This window comes from Triturus cristatus, chromosome 12, assembly GCF_964204655.1.
Source record: "Triturus cristatus chromosome 12, aTriCri1.1, whole genome shotgun sequence".
Taxonomy (NCBI): Eukaryota; Metazoa; Chordata; class Amphibia; order Caudata; family Salamandridae; genus Triturus; species Triturus cristatus.
In genome coordinates, this window is record NC_140595.1 from 127532503 (window position 1) to 127544753 (window position 12251).

At 43.8% G+C, this 12251-nt stretch overlaps 1 protein-coding gene across 1 annotated transcript in view; it reads left to right on the forward strand.

Annotated features, from left to right (window-relative positions):
* LOC146772866 (rho guanine nucleotide exchange factor 11-like) overlaps positions 1-12251 on the forward strand; it is a 224146-nt gene that overhangs the window by 131599 nt on the left and 80296 nt on the right. Inside the window, exon 10 of the mRNA XM_085637040.1 lies at positions 5284-5451. Within this exon, the coding sequence (XP_085493166.1) occupies positions 5284-5451 (168 nt within the window). The remainder of the gene's footprint in view (positions 1-5283; positions 5452-12251) is intronic.

A 12251-nucleotide genomic window follows, 5' to 3' on the forward strand; every position in this document is an offset into this window, starting at 1 on the left:
ACTAGACCTAAAGGGTGCCTACTTTCACCCCCCATCCCTCCGGCCCATCAATGCTACCTCTGCTTCATGGTAAATGGTCAGAGCTACTAGTTCAAAGTGGTGCCCCTTTGGAGTCACCACAGCCCCAAGAGTCTTCACCAAATGTCTTGCTGTGGTAGCTGCTCAACTCAGAAGGGAGTGGACTCACTTATTCCTCTTCTTTGATGACTGGTTGATCAAGACTGCAAGCAGACAAGACTGCTGAGTCATCACCCAAGGTGCAATCTTCCTGCTTCACCAAGTAGGTGTTACAGTCTATGCTACCAAGTCCCACCTACAACCACTTCAGGTCTAATACTTTCTTTAGTCAATCCTAAATGCAGTCTCGGTTAAAGCCCACACAAGCGAGCAAAGGGTGACTGCATTCCAACAGCTACTGCCTCTTGTTCAGCCACTCTGTCCTTTCACAGTTCAAATATTGATGCCTCCTGGAACAACGGCCATAACCAGAGAGTCACTGGGAGGATCTAGTGTTGATAAGGGCCAGCAGCCATTTATCTCTGCAATAGTGTAACAATAACAATCTATTGTGTGGCAGGCCCTTCGCAGACCAGGTACCACAGTTGACCATTACCACAGCCTCATCTCTCGACAGTTCGTAAGCATATTTGAACAACATGACAATCTATAATCTGTGCCTACCTCATCATGCTCTTCATATAAAACATCTTGAGCTTTTCTCCATACATCTAGCCCTCAAAGCTTTTGTACCGGACATTTAGGGCGAGGTGGTGCTTTTGTGAACTGATAACATGACTGCCTTGTTTTACATGCAAATACAAGGTGAAACACACTCTCCTCAACTATCAGCACTAGCTCAGAGTATTTGGCACTGGGCAATTTCCACCTTGTGTGTCTCCCGGCAGAGTTCCTCTGGCAGTGGATGGCGACTTTGCAGACTTGCTCAGCAGGATGCAGCAACAAGACCATGAGTGGGAACTCCACCCACCAGCCCTACTCACGTATGTTTGGCGATGGTGGTACCTCAGATATAGACCTCTTTGCCGCCTTGCACCTAGAAGCTATTGCTGCATAAATGCAGAATATGGAACATGTTCTATTCAAGATCCCTATTCTAAAAGCCTTTGTGAAGGGCCTTAAATGTATCAGCCCCCCTAGTGTACCACCTGCATTAGTCTGATCACCATAATGATAGGACTGCCCTTCAAACCACTGCATTCTTATATTTTCCAGTTTCTTAGTGTTACAAACACAAATGAAAATTGGTTATATAGAAATATTAATGTAAAGAATACTTCAATACTAAAGTACCCCAAGATGAGTTCTCTTTTTCCCTTCTTCTGAAAGAATACTCGGATGAAGGCTGCTAACATTCAAAATGCCTCCCTTCCATGAAGACTGTAGAGAGAGACTCTTTATATGCCTTCAGTTTCTCTCCAGTCTGGCTAAAAAAGGGCCTTGCTCCTCTTTACAGCAATGCTAGTGCTCAAGTCACCTATGTTGCTTATGGATTATACGCTCATTCATCAGACCTCAGCCCCGTGAACTGCTAACAACAATTACTGACTAGCAGTCTTCACAAAAACATTGATGGCACATATGCTACAATGCTCCCCACTAAATCTATCCATGAGCAACAATTTTGGTTCTTTCACAAACTTTTGATTCACAGACATATTAAGTTTGACAGAGAGGAAACACTATACACCTCTTGGACACAGTTCCCTTCTCTCATACACCAGGTCTCCCATTCAATAAATTTGGTGGTCACTGTTATCAAAGGCTTTGTTGAAAACAGGAATCTAGGAGTCATTTTTTTTAACTTTGATCCATTACTGGATTTTGAGATGTTGAAGTGAGCTACTGTTTCTCTTAAGGTTTCCTGATGGTTGTCTTTCATTCATGGACACCAAAAACATTTTATATGGGCAGTTCAATTCATTTGTTAGTTCTGAACTAGGATTTTACAGTGACAAACTGAAGCAAATCATAAACGAAACCATGTGGATGTCAGTGGAAAGTCTAAATGGGCTTGTGCATGTTGCACTAATACTGAGGAAGAAGTGGTAAGATGTGATATCTGAAGGAGATCCTACACAACCTCACCCCCTCCTACCAGTTGAAAGAAACTGTACAAGCTAATCAAAGCTAAGAGAAATGTGGAAAAGATCACAAACTGAGAGAGACCAAAATGTCTTCAGGTACAAAGATCAAGGTCACTTTTTCAGTTAACCCTGACAATAAATGTTGCAAGTCATCTTCCATTTATACAGTATCTTGGCTATTTTCTTTTACCCAGAACATGTGTGTAAATGGTCTCTTTGCACACAATCTCAAATATTGATAACTAGGAAGTATAGGAAAGTGCCCCTTTTTGCATGGTTGCCCCCACTTTTTGCCTAAATGTTGATGTATTTTGACTAAGTGTGCCCCGGGCTCCTGCCAACCAGGTACCCAGGGCCAATGTTCTTTCCCTAAACCTGTAATGTTGCAAAACCCAATTGGCACCTCTCTGGCCACATGTAAGTCCCTTGTAAGAGGTACCATAGGTACCAAGGGCACTGTGACCAGGGAAGGCCTCAAAGGGCTGCAGCATTTATTGTGCCACCGTTAGCGATCCTGTACCTTCACAAACACACACTCCCCTTGCAGGCTGCGTGTTTTGGAGCAGAACAAAGTGAAGAGTCGACATGGCACACATCCCTGTGTGCCATGCCTACAACCCACTGCCCTGGCCTAGATAAGTCACCCTTCTAGCTGAGTGCACTATACCAGTGGTGAGGGTACCGGTACATGAGACCAGTACCCCTACAGAGGCTAAGTCAATTCTTGGACATTGTAAGTGCAGTATTGCCATAAAGAGTATATGGTCTGGGAGTTTGTTATTACGAATGCCACAGCATCATAATGGTTTTACCGAAAACCGGGAAATTTGGTATCAAATGTCTCAGCATATTAGACCCACTCTGATGCCAGTGTGGGCTTTAATGAAAAATGCACTCAGAGAGCATCTTTGAGATGCCTCCTGAAAAACAACCTAACTCTAGTGTCCTGGCTGAGTGGCTGCTCCCCAGCTGCCGCCACCATACATGTTTCTGGACCCCTGGGTCGAGAGCCTGCTGCTCTCTGGGTCCTGAAACAAAGCACATCCTGGGACAAGGTGCCAAGCCTCCTCCCCCAGGATGGGCAGGGTCCATAATGGGGAAGCTTCAAAGGCCTGCCGCCTATGTGAGCTACCCCAGCCATTTGCTGCTCCGAGCAAGTTGCCCCAACTGGTGCTAACCCAAACCTTGGGCGGGAGAATCAGTGCGAAAACAAAGTTAAGAAGAGAGGTGTGCCCACCTAGGCCAACCCCACCCCTTAGGTGGGGGAGGTGAGGTGAAGCACAACTCTCAGTCCCTGCCATCTTGCAGATGGAAGACCTAGCCAACCAGAGAGAGGCTTATTCCCCCTCCCACTGGAAGGTGGCATAATAGGAGGTGTAGCCACCCCAAAAAAGGGACCAATTGGTCCTAACCTGTACTTACCTGTAACTCCCTAAATTTGGTATTTAGGGGAAACCCTGAACCTTGCCTCCACAGATCAGAGCCGAAAAGAAGGACCGAACAGCTGTGCAGAGAGGAGAAGAGGAGCACACCAACTGACTTGACCCCAGCCATACCGGTCTCTCCCGACCTCAGAATCCTCCAACAGAACCTCTGTGTGTCCTGCAGCCAGCAGTCCTCGAAAACTCTGAGAATCTGCCCTGCCTTTGTGTCTAAAAAGGACTTTGTCTCCCATGAGCATCGACTTGCTCAAAAGTAACCAACTCTGACTCCGGCCAACTCTGTGAGTCTCCACCACTCTGCTCCCGGCGCCCCGTGTCCAAGTGAATCAACACCCTAAGGAGCTCCTCCGAGCTATCCTAGCCTGGATCCTAGTAACCCCTGAACCTCAACAATCTCGTAAATCAAACCTGCATCCAACAACTGAAGGTCCCCTCAACCGCGACCAAAGGCGACACCTTGACCGACTCCATAACCGAAGTGGACCAGAAAGAGCAACTGTGACCGTCTGACCAACTCCATCTCCAAATGCTTGCAGTTACCGTACGATGACTCCCAAAGCCCCCATTCTCCTCAACAGCAGCTGACCGACTCCGAGGGAACCGCGACTTAGTCTGCAGCCTCAGCCAAGACTGCATCCTAAACCCAGCCACTCCTGTGCTGCTGATGGTGTAGTTCTTGTGTTGGCCATTCAGCACTGACCTCGACCCCAGAAGCTTTTGTTCCCAATCTGGTGGCTTGCTTGCTGCAGTCTAAAAGCCCACAACTGTGCTTAGCCCTTGGCTAACATGTGGTCCCTGCAACCCGCTGCCCCTGTGCCGCTGGCAGTGTGACTCGAGTGCCCATTTGACTGTAACTTACCTACAGACCCGTAAACCCAGTTCTGCCTTCTCAGGACTAAATGTGGCTCATGATTAGTACTGCAAATCTGTAATAACTTTGCAAAATGTATTGTCTCATTTTTCTTTCCCTCAGGAAGTGCACCAGCCTTGCATCTAGAGATACCTGCCTGTGTAAGAAAAGTAATTGCAAAGTAAACCTGACTATCTGCAGATATAAAGTAATTCTACAATAACTAATTCACTGCATTCAAACTGTATTTAAACTGCATATGCTTCCAAAGTATACTTATACTTACCTGTACCAGGCCTGGCTTGGTTCTAGAAAATAAATATAACTAAATAATATATTTAAACAAACCAATTTGGTCCGAGTTCAGTCCTTGAGTGTGTGAAATCATCTCTTCTCTGAGTTGTACAATAAATGCTTAGCACTACCCTCTGATAAGGCCTTACTGCTCGCACACGCTACCACAAATTGAGAGTATGGTACTCCCTACTTCAACCTCTGCCTACCTTTGGGGATCCACTGGACTCTGTGCACACTATACCTTACTTTGGTCTAGTGTATACAGAGCCAGCTTCCTGCATGAAGAAACTGGCTTTTCTCTCTCAAAGTGAACACCCATTCTTCATCCTGCCCATCCTGCACCTACCTCTCACATTGATGAGTGATTTGTTTTCCTGTCACTCTTTCTCTGCAAAGTGAACATCTGCAGTTGAATGCACACCTATTCATTTAATATAAAGAGATGATTGATTGCTGTGTGTGCTATGGAAATAGCCAAGCAAGGTAAATGTACATATCTGTATCTTTCCAGGTTTGCTCTTTTATAAACTCAGATCTGATTGCAAACTATTCTTTTGTCTTTGTGTCTATATTGTCTCTCCATCTTTAGATGTGCATGTGCTGCTACTGGAAGATCTGTTAGTGCTGCTGCAGAGACAGGATGACAAGCTTATGCTCAAGTGTCACAAAAAACCAGCTCTGGATCCATCCAAATCTAAACAGCTTGTTTTCCCTGTTATAAGACTGAACTACGTGCTTGTCCGCGCCGTCGCAACAGGTATGTTGGGCATTCAGAACTCTTGTCTACAGTGTCTGACACACACGCACGTGCGTACACGCACACACACAGACACACACACACGCCCGTGCGCGCACGCACACACGCACACACAGACACACACGCGCGCGCACACACAATAGGACACACCCAGCCTCTCATCCCTCTGTTGCAGCTCCACGTCATTAAGTAACTATCATTGACACAGCCAATAGGCCTTGATTTAGTGTGCTAACACTTTAAAAATGCAAACAATAAACTCAAAAAGAGAAACAAAATGCTTTTTACAGTGAGGGCTCCATGCATTTGATACATTCGTCTTTTTGTTTCTGTGTCAAATAAAGGTTGATTGGCAATAGATTCGTCTTTATAGCCCGTCTTTAGTGTCTGTGGCCAGAAAGCGAGGAAGGACTATAATGAAGGCTGTCTCGCCAGCGTTCATAGTCAAAGAAACCAAAAGAGGTTTGCATTGAAGGCGAGACAGCCTTCAATATAGACAGTCGTTCCTTTCTATGCACCCCCTTAAAAATACCCATCTCAGCTGCACTAATGAGAAGCTCTTGGGATGACAAAACAGGGGTGAAGCCAGCAGCACACAGAGGAAGAAGAGCAGGGTCGAATTGGGATAAAAAATAGGCCTGGGCACCCTAAAAAAAAAGGGGCCCCCATTCACCCTTGGCATCCTTTCGCAAAACATGTATTGGTCAATGTCCCATGGTTAATTGTTGGCATTAGCTAGGGTAAAAGAATAACCTGCCAATAACCAGTCAGATCAAGTGATGAACGCTCATCTCACTGACCTATCTCTTGGGCCTACTGACAGATAGTTTGATAGCTGATGAGTGTGCAGCAAAATAGAGGCCAAAGTAGTACTTTTTTTAAACAAGCCATTACAATTGAGCTACTGCTTTACATGTGATGAAAAAGATGGATGGGGTCTCTGCACTGGTTGTGACCAAATATAGGTAATTTGAAATATTTTATAAGAGAGGAGTTAATGTAATGTAATGTACTATGGACGTGGCCTGAAACGTAAGCTTTCCAGGTGTGCACCCAATCAGTATTTGAATGCCTCTGGTGTTAGTGAGCCCAAAAATATCACAGGAAAAAACACATAAAACATGACAGACCATTTGACTTTGCCAGTGCTTATTAGCACAGATTTGTACTCAATATCATATAAATGAGCATTCTTCCCTTCGCATCTCTTTCCACTGTGCTAGTTACTTACACTCTTTTCTCCTCACATCATCCTCTGAAGTCTTCATTTGCATCCCTCACTCTTCACCTTCTGCCTTTTTTTTCATTTCTCCTTCTGCATTGTTTCTTTTATCCCCTCCTCTCCCCCATCCCCTCTCTTACACACACATACACAGAGACACTGCATTTCTTTTCCTTTGGTGCAAATATTTTGACATCAGTATTTGTGTACCAATTGTACGCACTTTCACCTAAAATGGTAATTCCGATTGACAAATATACTTTATTGCTCTGTGCTCTCAGCAGAGGCCAAGAATTGGATGAGTCTAACTCCTTTGTGACCCACTACCAGGCACTTCGAAAGACAGGCACTGCCTTCAGACTCCTCTCTAGAGCTGTGAATCGTGCCCCGTCTTGAACAAACAGCAACGACTTGAAACCACTCAGACATGAGGGCTTGGTTGGCTGATCCATATGTTCCAGCCAAAACCCTTTTTGATGCACCAGCTGAACCTCAATCTGGTTCTCACACTTGATTTGAACCTCATTCGGCAGAGGCACAACTGTCCTCAGAACCTGCTCACATTTAAAACAGTGCTTCTCATTGCACTCATGTCAGGGCGTCGCATGAGTAAGTTGCCAGCACTTTCTGTCCAGCAACCATACATTACCATCTTTCGGGACAAGTTAGTGCGAGACCAGGGAAGCATTCCTCCCAAAGGCTGTAATGCCTTTCCGCATTGAGCAGTCTATCCCTGCTGAGATTCTTCGCTCTTCCTCATCTATCCAAGGAAGGAGAGCAAGACTCCATGGCCCAGACCGAAGAGAGCTCTGAGTTTCTATGTTTGTTAAACTAAATATCACTGGGTGGATGATCATCTCTTTGTGGGTTTCTCAGCGGCAATAAAGGGAAGCTCAGTGCAGAAATAGACTATCTCCAGATGGATTGTTCTTTGTATAAAGATCTTCTATGGTCTGGCTAAGAAACAGCTTCAGGAAGGCCTCTGGGTTATTTTGACCAAAGCTGCTACCATGAATCTTGGACATCTGCAAAACTGTGACATGGGCATCAGTTCACACGTTCAAAAAGTACTACTGGATTACCAGGTAGGGTAAGAAGGGCACTTTTCCTGTTCATTCCTGCACAATTTCTTGGTCTTAAACATCCACAGATCCATTAGCTAGCGAGGTACTATTCTGGTATGTATTCACCAGATGAGGAATTTGTGGTAAGAAGTGTCCATCAGAAGAACAAGTTACTTATCTTTAGTAATTCTCTTTCTGGTGCATACTCTATCTATCCCCAGATTCCTCCTCGACCCTCCCTCCAAGTTTTGTGGGATGGACTAATTTGACTGATACTAAAAAATGTAAATTAGAGATCAGCCCACTGACACAATCTGATTACTAGGGCTCCGCGTCCCACAGCTCAGACAGATATCAGAAAGAAACGGATGTCCTGTGCAGAGGTTTTGATTATATATCACTTCTAGGGTGGGACGGACCTGATGTGAAGCTTCTCAATGCCACCTAGCGGCATGTTAGGGAATTACTAAGAAAACAATCTTCGGATCCAGTCTGCCACCCAGGCATTCACAAGGTGGGGCTCTGCGGTCAGATAGATTATCCTTGCGAAAGAGTGTTACTGAAGGTGGGTAACTTATTTCTCTGCTACATGCTTCAGGAACAGAATTTTAGATAGAAGATGAAAGTGAGAAGAGCCTATTGACAAAAAAGAGAGGCTTTTGAGTCTGCAAAATATCAACGTTGTAGATCAGTGACAAATAGCCCATCACAATAACATAACTGCAGCAAAAGAAAGAACTTAATGAGATTCAGTTCCTCATCTGGCTTCTTTTACAGTATACAAGGGATACTGGAGACTATTAAAATATTCCATAGTGTGATACAGCAACTTGTGAATTACCAGAGTAGTAAAAAACCTAAATCTTAAGAGCCTGATGTCCTGTTCTGGATTGGTTTCTCTTCACAGCACTGGCAAGCATAACACTCCGCATAAAAGACAGCACCTGGCATCAGGCTATTAACTCATCTATATTAATTTCTCAGCTTTTATACATGGCCTACTGATGTGGAGCTACTCTCCACACGTCCTATTCTCTCTGCTTCCCTCAATGTAGTGAGAGGGAAAACTAGTACTTCCTGTCTCCACCCAGGAAGTTCCTGGCATCTCACTTCTGTCTGGGTCAGCTAGACCGCTCACCTACTTATATAACAATGTCCTTTCCTGGAGGACATGACACCTGAGTAGTGTTCAGTGACACAAGCAGTCTTGAGTAAATCACGTTCCTATTTCAGCTTGGATTAAGCAGTTTCATACAGTGCACGCGTTTTCCTTTTAAAATGCTGATAAATTTTTTAAAAAGGTAACGGGAAATACAGTTTCTATTCTTTTTTGTTGTTCATCGAATACCTAAGCATTAATAAGCAAATCAAAGTTTTGTACCTCAACTTAAATCTTTTCCTAAAAGAGGAAACCTGAAAGGGCTAGTCTGCATACTTGCATGAAGTCTCTGGGAATAAAACCTGCTTTCCTGAAAAACAAGGGTTTCCCCCACGGATTTCATTTGAATTCTTACAAGGCACTGCATGATATTTGGTAGGTTGATTGGAGATTTGGGAGGGCAGGCAGTTAAACCTGAATGACCATACCGAAATGTTAATGACAGTTCTGTTGCCTCATTTGTAGGCTTTGAATCTGAAAGGGTATATTATTGGCAAGCAGAACCATGAAAAAGCACTGAAGATTAACCCGGTCACTTGCAAATAGATGCTGATGAGGCCGACTGGTGAATATATATTTGTTCAGGAATGTCCCATCCTGGGTTTTGCAAATAAAGTCTATATATATACTTGAGGCAAAACAGAGACCTGTTTTAGAACAGAAATATATAAGCACCATTTGTAAAAATGGAAACCTACTCACAAAAATACATTTTTAAGTAATTAGTGAACCCATGTCCCTTGCAACAGTTCATCCGTGTTGTTCATGAATGGTCAGCACGACATTTTGTGTGTATACGGTCATATTTTTATCAGTGCTTAGTTCGAAAGACTTTCTTTGTGTTTGTAGGGATGTATAAGGTGCATTTAAAGACAAGTCAGCACTATTCTTTGTTATGTTATGTGTATTTGTGGATGCTCTGCCATCCATGAGGGTATCCAGGCACTAAGCAGATATGTGCCTATCCCTGCTTATGGGAGGTTGGTTAATTGAAAAGCCTGGATGTCAGCTTCTTGCAGAATTGAAAAAGAGAGGAGGAGTCTCTGATGTGGAATGGGAGCTTGTTCTACACGTTAGGAGCGATGTAAGAGAACGCCAATCTTCCTGATCTGGTTCTGTGTATGTATTGAATGTGTGCAGGTAGGGGTTGTGCAGAGTGGCGGGGTTTGGGTTGTCGGTGGAAAGAGATGCGACTGTTCCAGTAGGTTGGTGTCTTTGTTGTGTAGTGCCTTGCATGTGTGTGTGAGGAGTTTGAAACTAGGGCATTTTTGTATCAGAACCTAATGGAGCTCTCTTAGGTGTTGTGTGATATGAGCTCTGTGTGGGAGGTGGAAGATGAGTCTGGCTACAGAGGTTTGTAGACTTCTGGTGAGTTGCTTGGTGATTTCGTCATAGAGGGTGTTCTTGAAGTCCAACTTGCTGATTACTTGAGTGTGAGTGACGTTTTCTCTATTGTTGCTTGGGAGCCCTTTGAAGATCTTCCTCAGCATCTTCAAGGTGTGGAAGTAGGATATAGTGACAACATTCACTGCGGTCACATCGAGTTCGCTGTTGATGATGATGTCGAGGTTCCTGGCATGGATGATGAGTTTAAGTTCCGCTGCCCACCAGTTGCAGTCTCATGGTGAAGTGTTCTTGACGAAGATCACTACTTCTGTCTTGTTGGTATTGAGCTTTAGACTGTTGCCTTTCATCCAGTTATCAACTTCAGTCATGCAGGTGGTGAACTTGTTTCTTGTGTTGAGAAACTTGCGACAGAATGCATAAGTTGTGCGTTGTTAGATAGGAGCGGATGTTCAGGTCGTGTTCGCAAATGACATTGGACAGAGGGATCATGCATGTGTTGAAGAGGGTGAGGCTGAGCAAGGAACCTTGAGGCTCTCCACAAATAAGTTTGCAGGCTTCTGAAGAGTAAGGGGCCAGGCTGACACCTTGTCTTCTATCCGTTAACAAGGAGCAGATCCAGCACAGAAACAAAACCAGGGACCACTCAATCACCTTCTCTAAGCCAGTCCACCCTCGTGAATAAGTGCTTTTGATGAGAAACGCATACAAATTATTGATGAAATGCCTGAACTATTTTTAACTTTTGGGGATTACTGTAGGTAGTGCCCAGTATGCCTTTTTTCCCTAACTTTGCCATTACTCACAGGGTTGATCCATAGGTTGTTAGCCTCAATGCTAAGATGATCTGCTTCCACATGTGGACTGCTGAGGCTAAAACGTCATCAAAAGAATTGGTGAATGCTGATAAGGATCTTTGAGTCATGATAGACTAATTACTCTTGCATCTACCCATTAAAGAGTTCTGCATAATCTGTTTTATGTCTTTAAAAACGAAATTTAAACACTTAGAGCTACCATAGTTTCCCAAATGTTTGCACAAATGCCACTCTCCAACCCATTTTGTTGACTTTAAACCCACATTGGCACCAAAGAATCCGAATCAGATAATCTTTTACGAAAGATGCTTGTCTGCTGAAATCTACAAAGTACAATCTGCAACCGTAGGCCTCACTGCACTACTAATAACTACCAATATTGTCAAATCTTCACTTGCTTTGAGGAGTCTCTTAAAACATGACAGATACCATCATAAGAAAGACAATTCTCGCCAGACAACTGGCAGCACTCCTTGTAATTAAATGAGAATTTATAAAGTGTAGTCCTGCCCCGGGGTGTCTAGGTGGTGACCCACTGAAGGAAGAACCAAAAAACCAGTAAAAAGGACTTGAGGTAATGAAAGACCTGTTGATTAAAAAGCCATGTTTTCAGGCCTTTCCTGAAAGAATGCATTCCTGTCATTTTCTTAAGATCAGGGGGAAGAGTGTTCCAGAGTTTGGAAGCACAGGTAGCAAAGCTTCTCCCGCCCCATTTGGATCTTCTAACTTTAGGGACAGTTACACTATATGCAGAAGAGGGATGTAGAGACCTGTGAACAATATTTTCTTGAATGACTTGCAATCTGACGTCTGCCCTCACCACTGTACTGAATCTGCCCACTTTATATTCAGAGAGGGACTGTTCAATACCAGAAATAGTTGTCATGCATGTGCTCTAATGCTGCTGTACCTGGTGCAAACTATTGATAATCAGTGGTCACGTATTAACTGAGTATAATTGATGTGAAAGTGACTTGCCTTATGTAGATGTTGTTTTGAAAAATACTGGATTCATGAAGTCAAACTGCACTTTCTTCTCTGATTCCACCAGCTTCTCTTGTGGAGTCCCACAAAAACCTGCACCTTCTCCAAGCCTCATCAATGTTGTGGTTGATTTTTTTTTTTTATTGAGTTTTATCAGACCATAATATCAATGATATCCCAAGTGAAGATACAAAGGCAGTTACAATGAC